Raw genomic sequence first — 15,051 nt, forward strand, 5'->3', positions numbered from 1 at the left:
GGTCCTGAGCATCCAAGAGTTGACCTGGGACCAAAAGTTGGACCAGGTCCTGATGAAGTCTGAATGTCTAATATCAAAGTGGATTCAAACGGATTTCAGCGTACTTAGGATAAGCGCTAATCACGTGTGATGTAAGAGTAATGTAGCGTCTTTAGTAACAGCTCAGGGTGTGTTTCAGCTGAGTTCTGTTTTAGACTCCAGCATTTCAGACCTGTTAAAGCCTTTATCTTCTTTGCTGAAGTGCCCTTCAGCAGGGCAATGAGTCCCTGCTAGCCTCAGGTATTTTCTGTGTAACTGGTCTGACACTGACCTCTCTGTAAAAGCACACAACAGATACCTCCGTCAATTACTGTTATTTATATTCCGCCGTGAGACGGGGACACCTGTTGGTAATCTCTTTATCACATTATCACTATCACATGCATTTCATAGTGACTTAAGCGCCCGTTTATCTGCTCAGTGGAAATTGGAGTTGGCCATGGGTTAATTTTATCTCTTGACTCCAACTGTTACCCCAAGGCTACACTCCAGTATTAAAATGTGGAGGCTAAACAAGCTAAGTGTAGCCCGGGGCAAAAACATGGTCCTGTCTACTCCACAGCTTCTGAAATCTTCATCTGAGGGCTGAGAGAGATTTAAAGAAAAGGTAGCGAAGGCATGAGAAGAGTGTAACGATGCATTTAACTCTGACGGATTAAACAGCAAAGAATCTTGATGTGAGTGTCGCTTCCTTGATATTTAAGCTGGAACATTTGTTCAGAGCTGTTAAGATATCCAAGTACATTTGCTGGCTTTTCACACACTCAAGAAAAATACCACACACACAAACACACACACACGCGTGCACACACACACACACACATCGTATTTGTCAGGTTGTGATAAATATGCAAATAATTGTGGACAATAGACCCAAACAGCTGATGCTGTCTGTCTGTGTTCTGGAAAAACAAAGGCTCGCCTCTCATCTGAATGTGTATGAGTTCATAACAGAGGGAGGCAGAGAGAGAGAGAGTGATAGAGCTGCAGTGGTAACAACACAGAAGAAGAAGAAGAAGAAGAAGAAGAAGAAGAAGAAAGAAAGGACAACAGAGTGTGATGAAAGAGAGGCACAGAGCCAGAGAGTTGGTGGGGAGCGACAGATCACACATCTGGCCGGACAAGCACCCCCTTTCATCACTGACCTTCTGGCTCGTTCTTGATCAGCTCCTCCATCTTGCGTTGTTTCAGTGTGTCCACCACGTCTGCCAGGCTGCCCTTGCGTCTCTCAGGGGTCCCGAGAGTACCCGTGGCGGAGCCCCCGTCGCTGCAGGGCCGCCCTCCTCCTCCTCCTCCTCCTCCTCCTCCTCCTCCTCCACCATCCTCTTTGCCAGGTGAGGTAGCATTGTGCTGGGGGTAAGGGCTCAGAGAGCTCCCCTTAGTGCAGTCCTGCTCCTGCAGGAAGAGAGAGAGATTCATAATTAGATTCAGGAATTACCTTAAATTTAACACATGAATGAAGAAACTGGGGAAGAAAAAAGGAGGATGAGGCGAGGAGGAGCTGGCATGGACCTACTCATTATCTCCATCCTTCTCTCCTTCTCATACTTCCTTTATTCTCTCTATCTCCCCTTCTCATAGCGCAATACAACCAACTGTCATCTCTGGCCAGTTATCTCAAGTTGGGGCATACTTCTTTTTTTTTTTTTCTCTTTCTAACATCCTCTGGAATCTGCATTTGACTGACTTGGAGGTACTTGACAGAACGAGCACATGAAAAGACAGCAAAAGACTCCGCACACTCTTAGAGTCACGCTAACTCTTCATTACAAAGCCTTCAACAGCTCGGCTTTGAGGGGCGTCCAACGCTACTGTACTAAATCCCAAGTTTCAGCACTGCGCTACTTTTGTCCAAAGATTCGTGACAACTAATGCTGAGGATGCAACTCCGTCAAACAGGGAGAATCACAACAAAAAATAGATCCCGTTTTGAAAAAACAAAGCTCTGGAGCGGTGTCAAATCATTTCCATAAATTCTTAAAAGGACTGACAAAACAACAATCAGCATGACAGCAACAAAATATAAAATATACAGCTCACAGTAAAGCACCGTGCCTTTTGCCAAGCTGTCATGATGAATAATTATCCTGCTGTCTTGTGACTAAAGTTTACACAGTCTCACATGTGAAGTTAAATGACTTTGGAAATCATAATCCTCTCATACGTTGGGGGGAAAAAAAAACAAGTTTAGAAATGATTTCTGAACTCCTAGTTTTGAAAAGTGAACTCTTTGAAAACAGAATTTAGTTGAATCGAGTCCTTTTCACTTGAAACATTTCCCCCTGATTTTTTCACTTTAACACGTTTGAACGTCATCGTGCATTTTGACGTCGAACCACTGTTTTTACATTCATCTGCTGAATGTGTGAGGTTATCTTTAACTTGTGTTGGTGAACAAACAATGAGAGAAGCTCTGGACAGCAGCTGATCAGTAAGTAACTCCCAGGATCTTAATCTTTGACCCAATAAGACCTGTGTTTGTTCGGCTCGCCAGCATGATAGACTATATGCCGGTTAAGGCCAATTAACAGTGACACTGAGAAGGAGGGTGTCCTCAGCGTAGAAATAGAACGCTCAACATCTCGTTATCAGACTAACATGCATGGATCAGTGTCCGCTCTGTGTGTGAGCTTTAAAGGCAGTGGCAGAAACACAGGCCCGTACAGTGCCCTCTCACACACACACACACACATGAAGAGGTGTGTTAAGGTGTGTGTGATGCTCTTTAATTACACAAACAAGTGAGTCAGTCAGTCAGTCAATAAGCCGGCCAGCTCAGCTCTTTGTAGACAGGAGGGTCAATGGTCCACAGGGTTAATCTTTGGCTAATCTCACTACAATATGGAGCATGCCACCTGGGACAGTGGCACACATACACAGTGTCCTGTGTTTGCCTGTGAGTGGGAGACACAGAGATGGAGACACAGTGGCTCATCCCAGCTGTATTAACCACATTATCTTGTATTAAGGCGGAGATTGTTTTATAATGATGAAGTCAGGGTGCTGGAGGACGTGGAGCACTGAGAGCACAGTACACTATGAAGTCATCAAGACAAAAGATGACTCTTGATTTGATTCCTGTAAATCACATGCGGATATTTTCACAATAAAACAAAAGGGAGAGAAAAACTTTCAAAATAAAGTTTCAAAAAGGTCCCATCATGAGAGAATAAAGCACGACCGACACGCTCAATATTGACGATGCTTTTATTGTCTGAAGCCAAACAGTGTATGAGAGGTACAGCAGACCATTATCACTTGGCGTTTTCTCCACTTCACTGACTCTCTCTCTGTTCGTCTCTGTCTGCTTCCACACTCTGAATAAGTCAGCACGCTCAATAATTCACTAATTCTCTCCTCGGCGCTCTTGCACATGTATTGTAACGGAGGGACAGAGTGTGACAGCTATGATATGGTTGTAAGAGCTGCATTTGGAGGACAGGGTGATGAGGCTTCAATCAGTCACTGTTAACACACTGTGAGGCTGTGAGGCTGTGGGGCTGCGAGGCTGCGCTGGGAAAGCATCTTGTGATTTGAAGCGCTGAAAGACTTTACTCTTCTCCTCTCACCACCTGACCCGGCGAGGGCTCGACCTGCTCCTGCCTTTTCTTTGTCGCTTCACTTCTTTTCTTCACCCGGGGTTCTTCAGATTAGGGAAATTCACACTTCAAAATGAGCGGCTTTGTGATTTGGAGTTGCATCAGCGCTGGCACAAACATGCAAATGCAGTGAGACAGAGGGAAGGAGAGAAGGAGTGGAAGTGGGTAGAAGTCAGAGAATGAAAGAAAGAAAGAGAAGGAGGGAAGGAGAGAAAGGCAATGTTATTAGAGGAAATAAGAGAAAGAGAGAGAGTTGACAGAGAGATACACAGAGGAAAAGAGAGAGAGGAAGGCAGGCATCTTGAAGGCAGCGGTCACACCTGTCACATCCCATTTATCTAATCCAGCGCCTACTTAAAACAGCCGCACTCTTTCTTTCGAGAAAGATGTCGCGCAAACAAAACAAACAGAACAAGAATACGAGAGGGAGACGGAGGGAGAGCAGGGGGGTGGTGAAACTCCGGGGTGAGGGGTTGTCGGATCTCTTCGCTCTTTCCAAAATCTGCCAGGGAGATGTCATCTCGCTGCGTCCAACAATGAAGGTCATTTCCCAATCAAAGGGAATTAGCAGGGAGCCGTGGCTTCTTCAAAGACCTGGTAAATTAGGGCCCATGACATTATTTATGTGTGAAGTCAGACAGACAGCCTCATCCCAGAGGCAACTTAAATGGCTTATGATTTTCTTTTTCTTTTTTCCCCCCTCTTCCTCTCATCAACCTCCGAGCACATAATCCATGTGCCCTGCTGACATTTTGACTCTGTATCCGCAAAGTCCGAGACAAGAGAGATCAAACAAGACAAGACACGGAGACAGATCTTCGATTGTAAACGGGTGTCACTCAGAGCAGAGCGAGCGGGGGGGGCGAGGCGACACGCGATAACACGCGGGTTTGCAAAACTTTTCTCATCAACATGCATTTATTCAAAAGTACAAACAGAATTTCTGGATACTGTAAACGTTCATGCCCTCCTCTTAGAGCATGTGTGTGAGCTTCTCCTTTTTTTTTTTGCCATTTCTGTGCGCATATGTGTGACACTGTGAGTGCACATAGCCTGTAGGTGTGTGTGTTAATGTGCGAGTGCCTGCATATATGTATTTATATGCACTGGATGTGGCAGGCTGGCAGTGTGGGCGGTTCTGCCTTTAGTTTGCAGATGTCAATTCTCTTCCAAAATGACTGGAACAAAGTAAAAATTGCGCCTTACTCTCTTTATCCTTTTACTGCCTCTGCAATGGAACCGAATTAAACAACTTTTGTCTTCTTAAGCTCATCTGTGAGGGGAGGTTGGTTTAAAAACACGGAACTCTTGCCAGAAAATGCTATTTTTTTCCCTACAGCCAGCACAGATGCTGCTGTTCATGTTCTTTTTTTGATTTCTTCGTCTTCTTCCCTTCCTCCTTCTCTGTTGCCCGACAGAAGAAACTCTCTCTCCTCTCTCCTCTCTCCTTCTCTCTCTCTCTCTCTCTCTCTCTCTGCCATAGCCTGACATGTCTCGGGCTGTGCAAGGTGTATGTGTGAAAAACAATATTTGATGCTTGGCGCGTCGTCGTGGATCAAGGCATGGACAATGTGGCAGTGGGAAGAACTGGAAACAGCTGCTCAACTAAAATACGCGCACACAAATACACACACCAGGAGAATGTCACTGATCACTCCTGCAGGGGGGGAAGACTTAGCTCTCCGCCAGAGCTGCCAATCTCCACGACATAGACTTAACACACCTCCGACACACTGCCAAACACACACACATACGCTGCAAATCCTTTTACATGCCATGGCTAAACACAGACACTGTCAGTTTTGACTTCGAGGTCCCTCAGGCTGGGACAAGGAGGAAAACACACAAACACACTACTTCTATCCAGTGTAGCAATAAAACAGTTGAGCCTTTGCATGGACACTCTGAATAAATGTATATTTAATAAGTCCTCATAGATTTAGCGCATTAAATCAGGGGTCATTTATGAGAAAACAAACACTATGCTATTGAATTTCATAACAAATGTATACATCCTTATTTAAATTGTATATTTAAACTTATTGTCTGAGAATTACACACTTGCCCTCTCCTTATCTTAACACACACAGCTGTATTTTCTGTATTTTAAATAGCAGTTTGGCTAAAATGACTGCCAGTATATTTTACCACGACCCTTAGCTGTTGACAGGCAAGCGTGTGTTGATTCATTAGTGCATCACTGGCATGAGAAATTAAGTGTGACCAGTGTGTCTCAAGACTGCTCAATGACTGTGTTAAATCTGTCAAATTCACATGAACACACACGCACGCGCACACACACAAACATAATCACACATTCAAATGACACAAAAAGAGGGAAAGAGAGGGCTTGTGGAGGGGAATGAATAAGAAATAATGCCTGATGAAATATCTTTATAGTTTTCTATCGTGTTTGTGTGCATCTCGCCTGTTAATGAAATAATTAGTGTTTGTCCATTAACACATTTATGAGAAGATGCTTGCCTCTGCCTGATGTGAAAACATTTTTTTTTTCCTGCAAGGATTTGCAAAACAGAAACATAAAAGGGCCGAAAAGAAAACAAGCAAGAAAGAGAGGTATTAAGAATCTGTGCTGATTTAAAGGCGCTCTGTTGGAGTGAGACGTGACTGTCGCTGTGTACTCAGGAAACAAAGTTGGAATCGTATTTTCTGTGTTTTTTTTCCTCACATCTGTGTTGATTGCAGTGAAAATCCTTCCCATAATGCATTTGAGGTGATCTGCACTCAGCCAATCAGGGTCCAGCTTTGCAGTCACAACGTTAAACTCCCTTTCAGCTGAACTACATTCATTTGCAAACTATTATGAGCAGCTCCATTCTTAAACAGGCGCAGGGTTTGGCTCTGGGTACAGGGAAACTACATTTATAAAGGGTGAATAATGTGACGCCTTTCAGCTTTTTAAAAGATGTGTGAGTGCTGTTTTTCTCCTTCTCACTGTGTGAGTGTGTGTGTGTGTGTGTGTGTGTGTGTGTGTACACACACAGCTGCAGCAGGCAGGTAAAGCGGCCGGGACCAAAGCCGAGCAGGCAGGCGAGGCAGGCGGGATGAAGAGGTCAGTGTGCAGCCGGGCGCTTCTCCGCTGCCGTGTTAATTTACAATGACAAGATAAAGCTGTAATCTCACCCCCCCCCCCCCCCCCCCCTCCCCTCCTCTCTCCCCTCCCCTCCGTCTCTACACTCACTCTCCCCCTGCTGCCTCACTTCCAAGTCAACCGGTCGCCGATGAGCCTTTTTACTCTCCCCCCATCACTTTACGACAATTGCCCCGAGAGAGACGGACCCCCGCCCCACTCAGTAACACACCATAACACTCACACCACGTTGTAAATCTCCTCTCCACTTCTCTCTCTCTCTAATTCTCTTCATCAACTCTTCACTGACAGTCAGCGGCCAAGAGATTGATGCTGTAAACCCTCACACACACACACCCTACCTCCCCCTGAAAGAGAGAAACTTACATCTTATGACATGCTGAGCATGCAGCAAGAAGAGCCCCCCACCCCCTTCCATGCAACATATCCCTCCACTTAATAATCTATATCAGCTTTTATGCAGGGTATCAGATCCTTACACCCCCCTTCTTTTACAACATCTCACACTCACATGTAGCCCTCTCACTTCTGCTGTCATTCAGGGAACTAAAAAGTAGTCATGTGACATTTTGAGGACACTTTGAATTTTTTCTTCCCATATCATGATTGAAGAAGATAGCATGAAGGCTAACTGTTATAAAAAAAATTGACTTTTTTTTTTTTGCATTCAGGCAGACCTTTTACTTTGGACAGTGCAAGTCTAAAATCTGTTTAGTCCACCGTCATACAGGGAACTAAAAAGAAGTCATGTGACATTTTTGGGACACTTCAAATGTGTTCCTCCCATATTATGATTTAAGAAGATAGCAAGAAGGCTAACTCTCTTGTAAAAAAATGAACACATTTTTTTGTTTGCATACAGGCAGATGTTTTATTTTGGGTAGTGTAAGTCCAAGAGTCCACTGTCATTAACCCTCCTGTTATGTTGCGGGTCCAACTGACCCATTTTAAAGTTCAAAAATAAAAAGAATATGTTACAAGTATTTTTTTCTCTGTGAAACCTCCTCTGCTTTGGCTAAAGTAGTGTAAAAAACATAGAAAACGAAAATGTTCATTTCACATATTTGCAACCCCCCTGCATGTTTATATTATACTGTCTGTGGGGTTAATTTGACCCTGCAGTCAAAGTAGAGTCTAAAAGGGGTCAGAATTGTTAAATACTAAATGTTTCTTTGCAACTGTGTGACATAATTCACCACAATCACTATCCAATGTACATAAAAAAAAAAGTTTAAACATGAATTTTCATTCAAAACGAGTGAATTACCCTCGTTGAATGATGATCTGTGAGAATTAAAGAACACCAATGCACTAAATATTGATTTAAATGGTTAGTTATGGAGTTAATGATGAGATTTTAAAAAGTGTTTATTGGGATTTTTTGGGTTCTGACACTTTTGAATCATTAAATATGCCCTGGGTCAAATTGACCCAGGATTATTATTGTTCTCCTTAAAGAAACAAACATAACAGGAGGGTTAAGTGAACTAAAAAGTGGTCATGTGTCATTTTGAGGACACTTTGATTTTTTCCTCCCATATTATGATAGTGTAAGTCTAAAATCTATAAATCTACATAAATGAACCTGTGACCCTGTCTCACTCCTCTACAGAAAACATGATTACCCTGAGTGTGTGTGGGCATGTGTGTGAGAGCGTGCCTGTGTTCCCACACAGTCCCAGGACTTTGGTTTACAGTCGGCACCTGCCACACATGAGTCAACGGTGGGAGTGGCCTGCAGTCTAATCAGCAGGCTAATTACTGAATTAGCTTCCATTACAGCTCCTAAGCACTGTTTCATTGTTTTACAGCGTGCAAGCGTTTATCGTCAGTATGGGGGAAAGGTCGCCGATCGTTATCAGAGGAGCGCTGAGGCAAGGTGTGTACCAAGGTGAGGGCCCAGGAGAAGGAGAGGCAGTGTGCTGTGCCTGGCCCTGGCACACCCACTCAAAGTGAAACACACTGTAAAAAGTAAGGCCAATTAACAGTGACACTGAGAAGGAGGGTGTCATCAGCGTAGAAATAGAACGCTCAACATCCTGTTATCGCACTTAAATGCACGGATCAGTTTACGCTCTGTGTGTGAGTGAGCTCTAAAGGCAGTGATAGAAACTCAGGCCTGTACAGTGCCCTCTCACACACACATGAAGAGGTGTGTGAAGGTACAAACAAACAACGTAGATACGTTTTTATTGAACAGAACGCTTTAACAGATGCTCTAAAATGTTACCACAGCATTCCTCTGGTGACTTATAATACCCTAAGTAAACCACATATGTGTTATGAGCATGCATTGTAAATCACACCACATGTATAGAATGTGGGGTGAGTCGCATGCAGGAAAACAGAGTCCTCTCAAAAACACTCAAACACACCGACAGAAGTCGACATTCAGTCCGAATGCTCCGAAGCCTAGACCAGTATTTGACGTGAATCACAGAAGATGCAACTGTTCCCACAAACACACAACTTACACATCAGAGACATACATACAGCAGCACCACACAATGTCACACTTCCTCCCGAAGAAAATGACTCACTGCAACGGCTCACATTCTGCAGTCACGCAACTGTGCATCAAATGGGCTCAAGGCAACGGCTGGTGGCGCGCACATAAAAGCAGAAACACGTGTGCACCCAAACAGTAGCCTTGAACCTGCTTTTTTTTTCTCATTTAGAAAGAAAAAACTCAGGCCTCTAGCATCAAACTGCTTTTCACTCCCAGAGAAAGTCAATCTCAGCCTCTTTAGAGAGCTCACTCATTTCAGGTCTTTTGTGAACAACTAAAGAAAAATTCATATATTTTGTTTCCACCTTGTTAAGGTTCAAGCAGGTTTCGTGTCAGGTTTGAAAGGTGACTCTTAGTCACCATTAGAGAAGTAAACAACATACCGAAATCAGAGAGGAGTTGGGGATCTGGAGTGTAAAAGCATCCATTCGGATTTATAAAAATGCTCTTATGGGTGATCTCATAAAAGCAACATGATTTAAGTCATTTCGGGCATTTTTTATCGCCCAAAATGAAATCATGTCCCGTCTAATTCAATCCATTTAAGGAGATAACTATGTCATAAAGTTAATTTCTAGTGCCACACATAAAAAATATACTCAATATTTTTCAGGCAAACTGGTGCTACATATGTTCCTTATTTCTTCAGGGGTTTAGAGATACGTCTGCCTTAGCCTCTGTAAAGCTAAAGGTCAGGATTATTAGGAACATAATCTGACATGGGGTCCCTGCCCTCAGGGTGATATCCAACCTTGAGCCTCTAAAACACACATAAGCAAGAGCCCTGGATGTTAGATGTTATGCAAGTGTCCAAAACTCTCTCTCTTATTCTCCTCTATCCCTCTTTCCAGACCCAACTCGGTCGAGGCAGATGTGTGTCTAACATGAGTCTGGTTCTGCTCGAGGTTTCTGCCTGTTAAAGGAAGTTTGTCCTCGTCGTTGTGACTAGCTAAATACTGCCAGGCAGGGGCAATTCTAGGATCAGATGTTTAGGGGTGCTGAGCCGGGCAAGATACACTTCACTGTTTTGTACATTTGAATGCAATTTTATTCCCACATATGTGAAAGAAAAATACAGACTAACACTTTTTGGGAAAGTCTGTGAGTGAACCATCAAATCTGATAAAGGTTATTTAAATGCTGAGCCACAGCAAAAGAGAAATGGATTGGAATCATAAAAGTAACATGGTAACCCTCATTTCTGGGGAAATAACTCATTTTGATACAGCAGCTCCTCAACATACACATAAACAGTATGAATGTTTCTGGAGTAAACCAGCTCTCTATACCGAGTACCAAAAATACCCAAAATGGACATTGGAGTTAATTTTTGGACTTTCATTTGAAATGCAATGCACAACATGTAAAACACACACAGCTGCTGCTGTATTTTTGTAGTTAAAATATTATGTTTCAACCAAGTACTGTATGGTTTTGAAACTTTTCTAGCTTAAAAAAAAAATCTCTCAAATTTTAGGGGTGCTGGGATTCAATTTAGAGGGGCTTCAGCGCCCCCAAAAATGGGCCAGTAATGCCTATGCTGCCAGTTGCAACTTAATAAACGGCATCAAGTCCAGTTGCCTTCCTAGATCAAACTTAGTATTTTACAGCCCTTTCTGGAGTCCCTGAGCTCCCTTGTCTCGTAGATTCCTCTGAATCGCTGCTGTAGATGGCCTGCTGCTACGGACATGACAGACTTCAGCTGCTACAACTACTACCACTATTCTTCTCACCACTATCATCTCTCTCTTCATCGCCCTCTATCCTTCTTTCCAACCCCAACTCAGTCTCATCAGATGTGTGTCTAACATGAGTCTGGTCCTGCTGGAGGTTCCTGCCTGTTAAAGGAAGTTTGTCCTTGCCACTGTAACTTGCTAAATGCTGCAAAGTGCTCTGCTCATGGTGGATTAAGATGAGATCAGACTGAGTCCTGTCAGTAAGAGAGGACTGGATCTGATCCTGTCTTGATATACAAATAAAGATTGACTGATTGAACTTACGGCACACATACGTCACTTAAACATCAAACTTTTGGGCACAGATTTAGCCAAATGGTTAAATTTGGCACCGATATAGATGCAGCGGTTTGATTCCAACCTGTTGCCCCAATCCTGCATGTCACTCCTCCACTTTCTCCCAGTTTCCCGCTCTGTCCACTCTCCTCTGCTCTCTAAACATCACACTTTGGACTTTTCAAACTCAAAGTTGGAGTTTCCTGTCAGCTTGATTGTGTTTGTGTTTTTGTTGAATGTCTTATTTTATCTACACAAGTTGAATGTGAAAATGTAAAAGATTCCACATTTTAAAGTTTCCAAAACAAGACAAAAGCAAAGTGGTGCCCAGAGCTTGAGGCTGTTTCACACACTGAGCGTCCTACCACTTAGAATCATCACTCAACGTTCAGAGTGTGACCAAGGGTCAGAGATGGAGGCCGCTGGGCCCACAGGTGGGTGCCCCCACCCTGAGAAACAGTAAGCATGTTTGGACTCAGAAAAACCCAGAAGCTGTCCTTACCATGTTGGGGGGGCTGTCCAAGTTGCGGTTGGGGGGCGAGCGAGGGGACACCTTGCCACAGTAGGAGACCAGGGGGAGGTGGATGACACCACCCAGTCCCTCGCTATCCTCATCCTCCATTCGCTGTCTGCTGGTTGCCATGGTTACCTCTCCATCTGTCCCCCCATATGGAGAGGCTGGTCGCTTGGAAGACATCCTGGAAAAAAAGGGAGATAGAAAGACAGGGGGAGAAGGAAAAAACAAGAGGCAGAGTGAGCAATATTCAAAAAGATGATATAATAAGATGACGGCTGGAGTTATCTGAAAGTGGCAACAGTTGGGAGGCTGCTAAAGTTAAACTCATTCTCTCAAGCCTGATCCAACATGTTCATTTAGTGACTTTGTTGTGTAGTTACTGTAAATAAATCTTGTCTGTAGGTGTCATTAGGAGCTCCCAGCAGGTACTCACAAAATCCTCTTTACCTCAACAACCTCACAAATTATCTTTCTTCCCTTTTCTCTCATTTTTTTTTTTTGCTGCACATTCAGTCTCAATGCCACACAATATCCCTTCAGTGGGTTTGTGAGCACCCAAGCTCCTTGGCAGACCTTCAAACACACTCTCAGGACTTACAGTATGTTTACCACGGGGGCCATTCAACATTCACATTTCCAAAAGACGGGGCCATTACTGCAAATGGAGCCTGCTTGCACTGGCATTGTGGAGGAAATGACCATGTCTTGACAATAGGCTTTCACTGAGAGATACAGAGTGGGAAAGAGTGAAAAAAAAAAAAGAGAGAGATCGAGAGTGAGAGCGGTATGCGCCGTGGCAATAATATGTGTTTATGAAAACCTCTGGACAATAGGAGAACAGGAGGAAAATAGCTGGCAACATGAGGGCCCCGCTGTTTGCATTTGTTACCGTGGCTTTGTTCCCTTGAAAAGAGGGAAAGGATATAAAGCCACATCTATTAGGTGAACTCTGTCTCTCACAAGGTAAATTTGCCTCCCTGTACTTCAGCTGAATAGGGATGCAGTGACTATGAAGCAATAATAGAATTTAATGTGGTTCTCAGCATCGCCTGAGTGCTTTCAGATGCACTTGTCAGCCTTGAAGCCAGTGCGACTATGACCCCGGGTAATAGGCTGCAAACGTTCAGTTGCACAGAGGCAACACATGACAGGGATGGAGGCGTGGATGGAGGGATAGAAGGGCTGTGAAAACTAGAAGGGAGGGGTGTGTGTTATGGTGAAGGGTGAGAAAAAAAGCAACAGGCGTCTGATTCCGAAAAGTCCATCCATCCTCCATCCTTACATATCTTCTCTCCTCGTCCTCCTCTCTGTCCTAAATTCTTCCCCCCCTCTCGCTGCTTGTCTCCGGTAAACTGATTAAACTCCTGGCTCTATTGGATTTCCTCTGGACTGTACATCTGGCATTGTTCCTAAGAACAGACCCGCTGCTAATTCATTGCTTATTTACCTTATGATGGAGGGAAGGCAAACAATATCGGGAGCTGCTCAGGGGTCGAGGGAAACGCCACGCTAAGAAACACAACGTGTGGCGTTATCACATCAAGGTGAAGGTTATGGTGAAATCTAATAAACGTTTAAAAAAATCCCTCATCTTCGTAGTGATGCCTTATTAACTGCTTTTGCTTGCATGACTTGTACACCTTACAAATGATCCAATCACTGAATGTGTTGTTATGATTTGCATACCTTAAACTCTCAAGTTTCTAGAAAAAAGAGAGTGAGTTTGCTGTTTTTCTCCCACTTTTTGGGTCAAAAGGGCTGAGGAGGGTTGTACAATTTCATCCACTAACTGCCCATGTAAAACTTAAGGACCTCTCTCACCACTCCAGAAAGCTTCAGCTGTTAAAAGTTTGTTTTAACGGGTTCAATCAAGACAAGTGTTGCTCCGTTTATCTGTAAGAGTTCTGCTGAGCGAGTCAGAATCCGTGTTTTCATGCAGGACAATGTGTACAGAAGACAGATGCACAAACAGACTGTGTATCTCCAGCTGATTTCTTTATCTCTCTCTTTGGACATTCTATCTTTCCAGGCTGGCTCAGCAAAAACCTGAAGGGCCATATATGACCAGTCAAGACTTTGTATTTGTTTGGATGACAAAAGACTGAGAGACAAAAGGTCACACTGCTATCAATAAATCCAAGTGATATCAAAATTGCTTGTGATAAAGTTTACGAGACTTGAGATGGAATGACTGTGTGTGTGTGTGTGTGTGTGTGTGTGTGTGTCTGTGTGTGTGTGTGTGTGTGTGTGTGTGTGTGTGTGTGTGTGTGTGTGTGTGAGTGCAATCGGCGTGCCCAGCTGTACAAACTACAGGGCTTTGAGCCACGCGGCTCACACACACACACACACACAGACACACACACACACATATGTGTGCATACATAGACCAGAGGCCCTAACACTGCAGGTCTGTCTCCATCACTGCCTGTTTACTTTACCTCCTTTCACTCTCTCACACTGAGGCCTTTTGTTTCAGCCACACACACACACACACACACACACACCCCTCCTCCTCTTGTGTTCTGCACACCTCTGCCCGGCTCTAACAGACCCGGGGTCAGCTTTGAATCCTCTCACATCATCGTGTTGAACCCTGGCTCAGAAACATCTCAGAGGCATGTGTCTTTTTCCCCTTCTTCAGTTTGTTACTGACACTTTATTGATTATCGTTTCACCACAGTAGCCACATAGATATATTTAGTTGGACAGACAAGAGGAGTTACACATTAACAGAGGGAACACAGTTATCCCAAAAAGTCAGTGAGCCAAAGCGAGCACTTCAGTGTTGTACAGAACATGACAAACATTTCATCATACTTTAAGCAGTTTTTCTCCTCGTCTGTCTTCCCCCTGTCCCCCCTCACTCTGCTACTGCTTCCTCAGAGGTGGTTGTCTATGAATGGGAAGGCCGTTCGCAGATCCTCTCCGGTTATAAAATCCCCCCCCTCCTCCTCATCCTCCTCCTCCCCCTCCTTTTTTCCCTCCCGTTCCTCTTTGAAGTTGAATTACTATACAATTGGGCACGGCGGGTGTGCAGGTTGCGCCGGCTACTTCATTTAAAGTTTGGCAGGGGCTGTCACGCCGACGGAGACCTGGAGGAGACCTGGAGGAAGCCGCTTGAAAGCGCGGAGCGATGAGAGGATTAAATAAAAAGATGAGGTTTTATTAAGTCGACAAATTGGCAGCAGCGTCCAGGTCATAATTAGAGAATATTTGCATAATTTTCCTCCTTCCAACAATACCAAAAATCAAACACCTCACAC

General features: G+C 44.0%; 1 protein-coding gene across 8 annotated transcripts in view; it reads right to left on the bottom strand.

The window, feature by feature from the left end:
• The window catches only part of sox5 (SRY-box transcription factor 5), a 112,723-nt gene that overhangs the window by 80,288 nt on the left and 17,384 nt on the right, over positions 1-15,051 (bottom strand). For all 8 annotated transcript variants that reach the window (XM_034674083.1, XM_034674086.1, XM_034674084.1 and 5 more), the window contains exons 2-3: positions 11,774-11,969; positions 1,185-1,434 (exon numbers count right to left, since the gene is read on the bottom strand). In XM_034674083.1, coding sequence (XP_034529974.1) covers positions 1,185-1,434; positions 11,774-11,968 — 445 coding nt within the window. In that variant the 5' untranslated portion in view covers position 11,969. The remainder of the gene's footprint in view (positions 1-1,184; positions 1,435-11,773; positions 11,970-15,051) is intronic.

This window comes from Notolabrus celidotus, chromosome 21 (assembly GCF_009762535.1).
Source record: "Notolabrus celidotus isolate fNotCel1 chromosome 21, fNotCel1.pri, whole genome shotgun sequence".
Classification (NCBI taxonomy): domain Eukaryota; kingdom Metazoa; phylum Chordata; class Actinopteri; order Labriformes; family Labridae; genus Notolabrus; species Notolabrus celidotus.